General features: G+C 36.7%; 1 protein-coding gene across 1 annotated transcript in view; it reads left to right on the top strand.

Annotated features, from left to right (window-relative positions):
- The window catches only part of LOC120773100 (protein sax-3), a 111,224-nt gene that overhangs the window by 27,414 nt on the left and 70,641 nt on the right, over positions 1 to 13,169 (top strand). The window contains exon 4 of the mRNA XM_040102071.1: positions 12,114 to 12,232. Within this exon, the coding sequence (XP_039958005.1) occupies positions 12,114 to 12,232 (119 nt within the window). The remainder of the gene's footprint in view (positions 1 to 12,113; positions 12,233 to 13,169) is intronic.

Here is a 13,169-nt window from a genome sequence, read left to right as displayed (position 1 = left end):
CAACAATGGCGCTGGCTTGTCTGTCAAAGGACAATCAATCTACCTATTGTGCTGTAGAATTTATGGCGAATTTATGCCTCGATTTATTAGCCTATTTAATGGGCATATTCCAATGAGAACAAAGCGCTGATAAATGACTGTTGGCCTTCTGGTTTAAGTGCGCTACAAACATATTTGCATAATTGAATAGAGTAGACCATTCTCGGTGCTCCTTTGGATTGTCTATAAAAAGTGCTGGTAATGCCTGTGATTTTAATAAGATTCCATGGAGGCAATTCCCCTTTTGTGACGAAGAATATTTCGATATCTCTTAATGGTCCGAAGTTGGAAGTATGAATTCTATGGAATTTTGGAGTTAGAAAAATTAAAAGAATTTGTTTCTGGTACAAAAATAATCGAAATATTAAATTTCTCCTAAAAGCCCACTACAAAATAAGAGAGCCAATAATTTCTCTACACCTTAAGGTTAAGCACATAGTGAACCACGGAAGTTAGTAATGATAATATCGAAAAAAGCTCGAAAAAAATTTATTTATAAGCTTAATACGCATTGCAGAGTATTCACACAAGGAAATGAAGACCATATAAATATTTTTTGTTCTGTTGTTGTGTAATATATCATTGCAGACCTTTGAATTATTTCCTTATTTGTCTAGCTTTATGTTACATTCCAGTTTTATTACTTTTAAAGCACGTTTACTTCACAATTTTTAACACTTCAAACTTTCCATTGATTCAACGATTTTCCAGCTTTGCGCTTCTGGGTACCCTTCTTCATATTTGAGCCCCAGCTCTGCTTTTTACTACTTTCTCACACTCGTCATTTTATTACATTGTAAAATGTGCTGCTTCAATGCTTAAGTAAATAAAAAATAAAATTTTTGGAGAATTTATTGTTTACAATTGACGCCAAATGCCATCAAGCATTGTCTACTTTTAGGCGCTCAGACCAAATCAGTTTATTTCCATGCCACCACTTAAATACAGACAATACAGTTGAGTTTACGTACCTTTGCATACTTTGTAGCGTGGCTGAAAAGTCTTGAAAAGTTGTTTCTAAGCGTCAATATAGACTTGCTGAAAAATTTCGCTGCTACAAACTTGTTGTTGCCTACATGCAAATAAGCCACCTTTACAATTTTCCAGCCTTATTGCGCTTTTCGTTGAAATTTTGGCCTTTATGCCTTCCTTACAATTACTTGAGGCATACTTTTAGGCGCATTGCAGGGATAGGTAGTAAATATAGCTCATTTATACATATGCAAACATACAAAAAGATAATAAATTTAACAACCGGCAATTAAATTTATACTTTTGTTTATTTTTATAACGGTATATTTGTATGCATGTATGTGTGTGTCTTTGTTACACGCCTCCTTTCTTTAAATTTACTTTTTATTGTAACAACACCGTGTGCAGTCCCTATAAAATGGGGTCATTAAAAAATGTGAAAAGAAATGCCTGGTCAAGCCAGCGCCAAGACACACACACATACACATGTATGCATGTATTTTGACCATTCTCCGCCGGAAGGTGTTTGGGTGGGTGGGCATTAGCGATTTAAATTTTGTTTCGTGCGGCAGATTTTTTATAGCGCCAACTTGTGTTGCACAGACAAGCACATAAACGTATATTTATTACAACGACTGCGAATAAAAACAACAACAGCAAGTAAGAAATGTAAAAGGCATACAAATCGTGTTTAACTTTTAACTTTTAATGCCATCTTGCATAAATCTTCATATTCCTCCACAAAACACACACACAATCACAACAACAGTTAAGCGCTGAGATCTTGTGTGGCACATTGCTTGCCATTTTATTAGAACATAAAACAGGCACTGACATAAAGCAGCTACTCCACCTCCACTCTTACTCTCTCTCTTCGAATTGCTAGTAAAATTGGATTGTTTTGTACGAGTGTATGTATGTTGTTATACAGTGGCTGTTGTGGCGCACTGTTAGTTTGTTCAGGTAGCTTATAAAAATCAGCAGGTGTATCCAATTACCAAATTTATACTCGCATAAATTTGATCACCTTAATTTGTTCGCTATTGTTGAGAATTTTCAAATGAATTTTGAATTTCGTACGAATTTTACTATCAAAGCGTTTTAATGGTTAACGCTTGTATGCAAATTTCTTCGCAGACTAGTTGCAAGTAGGAAGTTTTAGTACGCGGTTATGTAATTAGGAGGTCTTGCTTAGGTAAAATTTAATTAATTTTTGTATTGAACAAAGTGTTTGCGACATAAAAATGCGGAATTTGTGAACGCAAAACAAAAACTCTAGTGCGCTCTAACAGATTTGAAAGGAAAAGAAGATAAGAAAACATCTTTTGAAGATTGGAAAACAAGATTTTCACGAGCTATCGATTCATTGTTGCAACTTAATGTAAACGGGACGGCTCACATGGTTAAAAACTTTTCAGTCTGAAAATAAAATAAAATTAATTTTTTTAGGAAGAATTTTTAAGGTTTGAAGTATACTTTTAGGCATTTAAGCATTTGTATACATTTTAGATTGATAATAAAGCATATCCTTAGGATTGAGACACAAGAAATGTATAAACTACAGAAATAAGCCTCTAATTTTTTGTCAATGCCATTTAGATTTGATGCTTCAAGTGTATTAATTTTGAAAATAATTAGTTTTAAAAGAAATTAAGAGTGAAATTTAAAAATTGAAGCACACTTTCAGGTCTATGAATTTTTTCATATTATTGATCAAATTTATATTTGTTTAAACCTCGTATACTTCCAAAAGTAAAATTTAGAGCTATATAATAGCGACGTCTGTAAAGGACAGGACGGGAAAGCAGAGCCAAACTTAAGGATATAATTATGAGTCTCTTCTTATTCAAATACTTTATTAATTGTAATGCCAAAGTATTGCAGTGGGAGGGGATTACTTTGAAGGAGATGAAATGGACAAAATTTACCTTTCAATTTGATCAGAGTAGCACAAGTATTATCAAAATCTTATTCCCACTTTCATTGCTGTCAGATATATTTAAAAAGGGCAAACAAAAAATATTGAGGCGATCAGCCTAACTTTATCGTTCGAGATTTTAAAGTGTTGAGAGCCATTTGTACTAAGTTAAATTATTCATACAAATACGGCCTTTCCTTTGAAACTACGGACCAACTTAAAAATTTCAAAAATAAAAAAGCAATAGTGGATGTAAATCTTCCAATAATATATCAGATTTTTAATTCTTAAGAAGAATTGAGCTTAACTTGAACACGGTTTACGATTTTAGATAGTATCCCAAAGTAATACATACTAGTTATAACGAAGTAAATGGGTGCATCTTCCATAAAAGCTAAATGGGATACACCTCAAAGAAAACGTTGCCTACAACTAGGCGAAAAGTTAAGCGAACTAACTTATGTGAAATTTATCTTATCGAAAATATTCGGTTTTCAGCGATCATCTCACCAAACTTAAACTATATTTTACAAATTATGTTATTTGATACAAGATGTTATAAAAATAAAGAGGTCTACAAAATAGTTTTAGTTTCGGCAGATTTTATCAAATTGTATGTATACAAAACCAGTAAGATGTCATGCAAAATTTCCAAAATAAACCAACACTGGCATACTAGTTTTGGAACGAGACTTAGAACGTCAGTACAGTTGATTTTGTATGCTCTAAGTCTACTTGCACTAAATGTGCTCATGATTTCTCCACTTCGTTCTTACACTAAGATTATTATACAACAACAACAGCTGAAGTGTCACTAACGGCATCACTGAGCTAAAACACGATTAGCTCTATTATCATTATTAGCACTATCAGCGTTGGCTTCGACACCATAGCCAAGAGGCATCGATGGTGATGACAGCGACTGAGAGCAAAATAAACAAGAAACTAACAAGCAATAGACAGACATCTATGAACGCACACATACATACATACATTTTGTATATACATATGTGTATACATATACATATGTTGACAAAGTAAAAGTAATGGTAAAGTGCTAAGGAATACAATTATCGAGCTGGGTTGTCAAGTAAAAGGTGTTGTTTTGCTAATAAAAGGAAAGAGAAAAGCAGCTTGATATTTTTGTCTCCTGTAAATGACATTTCTATACTTTAAATATGTTTACGGAAAAGTGTTAACATATTGTCATCGTTGAGTTAACTGACGCGTAGTCCCCGTTTAAGTTCAGACAAACATATTTATAGCATACGAGACAAAGCAACAGACAGCTGAGACAACTCTCAGCGCGAATTCGACAAACATATAGACACACACACATACCAGCAGAAGTAAATTCAGAAAGCTTGACAAACATTTGCAAATATCAGGGGCGCAAGCAAATGCATATAAAAGTATATTTTATACAATAAATATACACACAACTCACCTTATAACAGAGGAGAACACACCGCCAGCCGTTGCAAGTGTCAAGTAAACAAATACACACGAACATACCAAACAACAACACAAATTTTAGACGCTTTCCTTCAACTTTGTGTCTGATTTGCATTAACTTTGTTCTCAGGCATCTTCCGCTGCCACTTTTACAATGCAAATCAAGCACACACATGTGGCTACATATGCATGTGTATGTTTACACCTTTCTATTTGTATTTGCCACAAACAGTTTGCGCGTATTTACTTTGTGCCATCATGCAGCCGCAGGCGTTCAGGCGTTGGGGCACTCAACAGCAGCCGACCAGCATGCGAGCGAACAAATGAATTAATAATAAATGCGACACAATGAAAGAAGAGGCAATTAGCTGTGCATGTATGTGTGTTTGTGTGGGTATATTTACATAAACCAGACATTTTCAATTCAATTAGATACGCGCCTCACCTTTGTCTTACTCTCACTTGGCTTTAACTCTTCCTGCACCAGCTCCAGCAATCGCCATTTACTTGCAACTACCTTGCGCACTTGCCTCACCCTCCCTCTACACATGCTTAGGTAGCACCTTCAAAGCCAATCCGCTTTACACTCTACGCTGCAGCGACATCACGCGTGTTGCAAATATTTTGGTATGCTAATTATGGCATAATTAAATGCATACACCGCCAGCTAAACTGCAATGCAAACAAGCGCGCGCACAAACACACTAACAACACAAGTGGATTACGGTTTACACGCACACCCACCCAGCATACTTATACACACTCACGCGCTCATACGCGCTAGCGCTAATTTGCCAAACACATGTTGCCACCCACGCTTTCAGCGCTCAACCCACGAATTTCCGCAATTAGATTGAGTCGCTTTGAGAATTTAATCCTTTCGTTTCTTTTAATTGCAATCGTTAGTGTGTGTGAGTGCGCGCTCTATTGCCGTTAGCGCTCAGCTGGTAGAGGAATAGTAGTTTCAGTTGCCTACACTTAGGCGTAGCCACAGCACGCATCGCTTCTCACGTGACGCTAATTTAATATTTTAATTAGCAACTTAATGTGAGCGCCGCAAAGCGCGCACACACACACACCTACGCAATTACAAGCAGGAATGTGCAACAGTGTGTGGCATGAAATGAACAGTTGTTTGGAAAAATGTTATAAAAAGCATTTGTTTTACATGAAACGCTTGATAGTCCTTTGCATGAATGTGCCACTTTCGTGTGTGTTGGAATTATCATTGCCCTGTGGCTTAAGCGCGCTGGTGTCCTTGATTGCTGTGCACGTTAGGGATTCTTGAACACTTCGCCTAGCAATTATCATTTTATATTTAACTGTAACACATACCGCTGTTATCGTTTTCGCTGCTTCGCATTCTGTGCCTTGTTGAGTTACTGATTTTAATTATCCGAAAATATTTTTCTTTGTAATTTGATGCCTAAAAATTTGCTTCTTTTCAGTCTCAACAACAAGCAGGTGAAATAACAGCTGGCTCTACTGATTTCGGTTAGATCTATATGGGTAGTTGCAAGAAGCTTTCCAATTCGGTGTAATAACTCGTTACTTACCCACTCATATAAACATGTTTATCATTATTGACAAAATACTGAGCGAGTCGAGCTTGTCTTAAGGCGAATTTTTTACCACCACAGGAGCAGGTGGTAATCACTTGGTACCAAGCTCTACTTAGTCAGAGGAGATGGATGCTTAAGACCCTCCCAACCTAGCTCGGCGATTCACTATTGATGTGTGTGGCTTGGCATTATTCTGATGGAGCACAATTCTTTTTCCATTGGCCAACAGTTGGCCACTTCTGAACGAATGCTTCTTTTAGACGGTCCAAATGCTGACAGCACTGATTCGAAAACTCTTCTTAAGAGTGCATCTCATAGTGTGGTAAATGGGATCTTCCATATTCAATGTTAACAAAGCTCTTCACTACTTCATTTCTGAATCCAATATAAATTATATTCTAATTTCTCTACAGAGGAAATTGTTTTCCCAAAATATACTTAAATAATTGGCTAAGGAGCGCCTAACCTCGCTATGAATAGCATTGAGTGTCTTTATGATAAGACTTGTATGGGTGCCAGGCCACAGAGGAATCGCAGGAAATTGTAAAGCTGTAGAGCTAGCAAGGAACGCCCGCTAGAACCGGGAGACTTAAACGCTTGGAAGCGACCCACCGAACTGGCGGGAATAAGCGCTTCGCTAATTTATAAGTTCGAGCTTACTTATTCTAAGTCTTCACAAAGAACTACATATAGCAGTCCACGAGCGATCTCTCTAGATCAGCCATCTAACCTAACCTAACCTACTTATTTCCACAAGGCAAGGCAAGGGACCTACCACAGTAAAGGGACATATATAATCTAAATAATGGATTAAAAGCATGCTAAGAGTGGGTTAGCTTTCTCTGGAAAAGCATTGGTAATGATTAAATAGATAACATATTTAAATTTATTGAGACGCTTAATATCTCTTCCAGCTAATTCGTCGGGTTTGTAAGTAGTATGGCAACGAAGAAGCTGCAGCCTTAGTCTGGCGAAAGCTGGACAGTGGAGAAGAAAGTGTCTAGAAGTTTCCACATCACCTTCCTGAGCTTATATGTATATATGTTGACCGGAATTAAGCTTTGTCGGACGTTTACTGCTAAAGCTGTATGGAAGAAGGTGAGGTGGTAGCATCATCCAGGCAATTTCTCCTTCATTTTCCAGCTTATATAAGATAGTCATAACGCCGGCAAACCTGGCGAAATAGCCGAATTTGGTATAAGCCAACTCAAGAGTTTTGGCTCAACGCGCTTTGGTGATTTTTGAGAAATTTTTCGACTAACACTTTGAAGTAGTTAGGTATCACCGCGAACTGGATCCATTGTTTTTTTTTTTTGGATATAGCCTAACCCAAGTTAAATCTATACTTTGCGAGAATACTTGAAGAGAATTCTTTAAAGTATCTACAAACCAAAAAAATATTTTTTTTGAACCACCATAATGTAATATAAATAATATATTTAATAACAAAGAAGCTGTTCACAGAAAATAAGTATTTCGCAAACAATATAATATTTTGTTGGCGAAATCTTTACTCTCGGTTTGTAAGGCATATAAATGAGAGCGATTCAAGGGAAATTGAAATTTTTTATGACATATTTCGTGGCATAAAATGCAAAATAACGTAATATCACACACCTCATAAGTTTGCAGGCGAAGGGAAACGATATAATAGAAATCGCTATTTGAAACAAAATTTGAGTTTTGGTTATAAAATGGTTATATGTTGGTTATTATATCTGGCAGCGATTTTTAATTTGTTTTGGTGATACGCTGTTTTGCATTTTAGGTGATATATTAAAAACAACCAAATTAAAGCTAGTTTGCATAGAAAATATGCAATACGGGCCTTTAGCCCAGTCTAATGAATTCAAATGTCCTTTATCTGCATGCTCTGCGAAATCGATTTGTGCTCAGTGATTTATTTGCCATACAATTCTTGTATTTTGGCAAATAACAGTGGCACTGCAGCACAATTAAAGTCGTTAAAATTTCAATAAATGCATTATTCGTATATATAATGCATATGTAGGCGATTTATAGTATATATTAACACCATTTTCCATTGAACTGTTCAATGGCTGCGCACACTCAGCACCGCTGCAGCGAATCTGGCAACTTGACAGCGCGAAAATTTATGCCTGACACTTGCTGGCGTTGCATAAACAATAAGCGGCAAAGGAAAAGTGCCACAAAAAATATATTTAAAATATTTATAGCGCAAGACAATGGGCAAATCGCGGAGACAAAGCGAATAATGAAATGCCAACACACAAACAACCACACGATAAACAATTAAATGCTTGTGTGTAGGTGCAATAAAGCGGCCAAAAATGGTGCAAAAATCGGATCGGAGGGAAAATCTCAAAACACCAAATGGAAAATACATTTGAATCAAAATTGGAGCAAAAAACGCAGATAAAATTAAATTGTTTTGCAGCGAATTGAATTGAATTGGCATTCAAGGAAAATTTATGAAGCAGGAAGCAAATAATTGAATATGAAATAAATATCGAAAATGAGCGCAAAAAAATCGTTGAAAAGCATAAAAGTGTTAGCGCAAAAGCAACAAAAACTGTTGCACAAACTCACTACTGTCACAAAAGGCAACGAAGGTCGCCCAAGCTGTGGTTAGCTTGATGGCCAGCATGGCGGCAGCGTTTACCGCGCTTACAGCACTTCATGCCACATGCCACTTTCAGCTGAAAAAGGTGTCGCGCTTGTCTGCGGTTGACTCCGTGCGCTTTGTCTGCGCCACTTTTGCGCCACGCTTGCGCCAAACTTATGCAGCGCCATGCTTTACCGTTGGGATTTCGAAAGCGCTGCCTCATGCGCTTATATGGCAAGAAAAACTAGGTATGGAAAAAATAAGTACTGTTAATGTGCTTGAAAATGTTGGGCACAAAAATTGGGTGGGTGTATCACAACTAGCTGTAAATTAAATAAAGTGGCGACAACTTTGATTTATGGCCGCAACGCGTCGCCGCCTGCGAGTCGACACCAATCAACTGCAAGTCAATTGCAAGTCAAGCCGAGTCAAGTCGCATGCATTTGCAACACCAAAATGAATTGAATTGAATTTTATTTATAATTGCACGGGTGATTAGAAGCAAAATGACAGCAGCATGTCAGAAAGTGTTGCAGTGATTTTAAGTTGGTTGAAAGTGAAAAAGGAGAAAAAGAAACGTTAATTTCGATTGCGTCAAAGCTATAATACCCTCTTTGATATACAAAATTTTTTGGGAGATTGTAACGTTGCTTTTTTGAGGATATCTCATCAAAGAAAAAAAGTTTCCATAAAAGAACTTCATTTTGATCGTTCGGTTTGTATGGCAGCTATATGCTATAGTGAACCGATCTGAAATATTTTTTCGGAGATTATACCGTCATCTGAGAAAATGGTCTGTGTCAAATTTCGTGAAGATATCTGGTGAAATAAGAAAGTTTTCCATACAACCATTTGAGTTTGATAGATCAGTTTATATGGCAGCTATATGCTATAGTTCCCCGATCTGCACAATTTGCTGGTATATTTTAGCTTTGCCTTAGGTAATAATCTGTGTGAAGTTTCGTGAAGAAAAGGTTACAAATAAAAAAGTTTCCATACAAGGACATGATTTTGACCGATCAGTTTGTATGACAGCTATATGCTATAGTGGTCCGATATCGGCATTCTCGACAAATAAGTGGCTTTTTGGGGAGAAATTTCATTTCATATCGATATCTCAAAACCTGAGGAACTAGTTAGGAGGCAGACATACGGATATGACTAAATCGACAAACTCAATATACCCTGTTCGGGGTATAAAATTAAAATCATATTCAAAAATATATTTTGCATATCGCTGATTAAAGTGAATGCTGTCATTTTGTCACCGCGCTCATTTAAATAAATGTTTACGCTTGCGGCGACATAAATTGCCCAACATGTTGCACAATTAAGTATAAAGCGTGCATGCCACAAGCAAAGCCATACAAAAAAAGATGTTTATAAGCAAATATAACGAAGCGGACAAATAATTAAACAAGTAATATACATAAAACTCAGAGATTATACTGCGCTTGGGATTAACAGTTCCCGCAGTAGACTGCGCAGTACGCCGTTGCACGTTCACTTACGAACGGAAATGCATTGGCTAACCATGCAACTTAGCTTTCAATTAAAATCACATAAATTCATTGACAATACTTGTGTTATTAAAGCATTTAGTGAGTGCGACTTGATTAGCAGCTTAAGCAGCGGGCGCGTCTATGCGCATGCGCAGCGCACGACACAATTTCTTCACTACACAGCGGCTTGTGGCTTCGTCTATGAGGTTGATGCCAAGATTGCTCAAGTGTTTGTCGCATAAAAAACTATTTAAACAACGCTCAAGCCGGTCACACACCCACACAGAGACGCTGGTGATCACATTAATTGCTGCCCTAATGGAATTTCGTCATAAAATTACGATTATTATTATTACTTGTACGCTATACACCATTAATATGTTATGTTTGTAAGATAGTGTGTGAAATAATTGCGTGAAGAGGATGTCTTTATGTATTTACATGTACATATATTGCTTGGGTTTATGTAGAGTTTCTTGCTGGTTTGGTTGTTAATAAAATACTTTTCTGAGCGTCACTTAAAAGCAGTTTGATAAGTAAACTTTTTAATTGTCTTTTTTATTTTAATAAAATCGTCAAAAATTTTGAGAATAGATTGAAAATCAGAAAGTGGCAATAGAATGTCACACTCACTAAGTCTGTGTTAGCTAGAACTTCAGTGGGTTCCCTTTGCTTTTGGAACTTGCCTCTTTCACATTTTACTATTAAATCTTTGTCTTCGGTTTTTCCAATATCCCAAAGTTCGGCCTGCTTGATCAACGCGGAAGTGACTTTCCAAGCGAAAGTGCAAAAAATTATGTTGCAAGTAGATCTACTGCTGCGGAGATTAGTCTCTTTTAGATTGGTGACCAACTACCAATTACTGTGACAGTCAATTCCAAAATTGAGATCACTGACTCTATAACCGATACTATTAAGGCGATATATCAACTCCTTAACTCTGACATCGAGTTACTTCAAGATTGGATCAAGCACCCAATGGTCATAGTGAAATTGCAGGAAACTGCAAAGCTGATGATCTTGCTAGATCACATACTTTTGTCTCACTTGCTGTAGAATCAAAACCGGTAAGACGTCCACTGGCTTCTTGCGGAACCAAAAACTGGTTGGTTGGGCCGCCGCCGAGATCGTCAAGCGCTGATCAGATACTAGCGACTGTGCAATCGCAAGGTGTAAATCACAAGATGTCTGGTGAGTTTCCCGTCCTCAGTAAGGTTCAACTTTTAATAGTTAAAGGAGTTTTGACTGGACTCTGCTCTGCGGGTTATTGAGCTGATTGAAAGCGGATGTGATAAAATCACCTCAACACTTCTTTTTCGTTTATTCCACCTTTACCAAGTAAAGGCCAAATAATGTCGAATATTATAGCAAAAAAAAAATATAAAGTCGACATTTAAAATGCAAATGCAGGAATTTTTAACTGACTTAAGGAAGAATTGTTCATAGCTGACTAAGTGTGATGTGTGCAGCCATCTTCATGAATCAGCAATCTCACTTAACCTATTTAACTTAGAACATCCGCTTAATTCGTTTCACTATTGAGGCGTCTTAAGTATCGGAATTAATTGGAAATATGTGTTTGTCACATTTGTTCGATACCAGTACATCCCTTGTTGTTCCAATTCATTTCATTCCGTTCTTACACTTAATTTCATTCCATTCCATTCATATGAAACATAGATTGGTACGAACCACTGGATTTCGCTTTCTTTAACTTGGTTCTGTTCATCACAATTGAAATTTGATTGTTCCCTAGGTCTCATTATTTTTCAAATGCGTTCCATAGGTCTGATTCATATCTAGTTCTTTGACTCTACTAGTCTACATTAGTATTATTATTTCACTTCGGTTCAACTCGTTGCTCTAAAATGAACGTTCATTGTGTTTCAATCTAGCACGTTACATATAGTTTCATACCACCGTTTCAAGTTTAACTTAATTTCTTGAATATTTGGAATATCCATATAAGTATATATACCACTGCTATGCACCATATTGTTCCCGAAGTACATATATATAAAATATTTCTAAAGTATATCTTCAATCATTCTTGACTTAATTTTCTTTCTTCATTTCAGTTCTACGCGATGACTTCCGCTCACAACCGAAGGACACACGTGTGGCTAAAGGCGAAACGGCTTTATTGGAATGTGGTCCACCGAAAGGCACGCCCGAACCGGCGTTAATATGGGTGAAGGTGAGTACCAAGAATTATAAAAAAATATTAGAATAACAGGTGAAGCTAAAAGCATATATATTTCTTTCGCGACACACATATCCAACCAAAAATTGTCATCATAAAGCAAAACTAGACCAAAAAATGATAGAGAAGCGCTCATAAAATTCTAGACTTCAACTCTTCACACTTTAGAATTGTGATTACTTGTTGCATCAAAAAGTCTGTACTTTAAACGCTGTTGTTGCATCAACGTTGCTGACATGCGTGCATAATGCATGAGACAGCGCTGTGGCAAATGTTGCAAGTGAAAATTTACATGCTTTTTCATTTTGATTTTCCCTCCGCATAAGAAAAATCATAAATAAATAAAAATGGTGTTAGAGTGCATTTGCCCAGCAGGTTGTCAGCTGGCAGCGTTTCCCGTACACACCCACACATATAAACACAAATTGGTGCATTTATGCGAGTATGCATATATACTGCTTACTTATGTTGGTACAGTCTGACTTACAGTTATGCAAATATATTTGTATATGTATGCAATTTGTGTGTGTGTTTGTGTGCGTAGTCACAAATGTTGAAGTATTTATTTGCACAAATGGAAAAGCGGTGAATTATTTATGCGCCCGGCTGTCAGAAAGCGAAATGTGTGTGCATAAATTCGCTTTGAAAGCGATATGCCAGCGCAGGCGACAAGCCACGGAGGTGCAAGTAAAGACGCACGGTGGCAGCGAAGGTGTTTTGCCGTATTTGTCAAGTGAAAATGTAAATAAAATTCGCTGAAGTGTGGAAAAATTGAGTGTTTGTAATAAATATGTTGTGAATATTTATATTTACATGGCTATGTATATATTCAGAGCATACATATATGCACATTAATGTAGGTAGTTGCATAAGTACATGTGTACATTTGAAATATATAAGTATTTCTATCGCAAGTCAAATTAAAGCTTAA

The sequence above is a fragment of the Bactrocera tryoni genome, chromosome 3 (genome assembly GCF_016617805.1).
Source record: "Bactrocera tryoni isolate S06 chromosome 3, CSIRO_BtryS06_freeze2, whole genome shotgun sequence".
Taxonomy (NCBI): Eukaryota; Metazoa; Arthropoda; class Insecta; order Diptera; family Tephritidae; genus Bactrocera; species Bactrocera tryoni.
The sequence above is the reverse complement of the archived record's forward strand: the minus strand, read 5'-3'. Positions and strand labels throughout refer to the sequence as shown.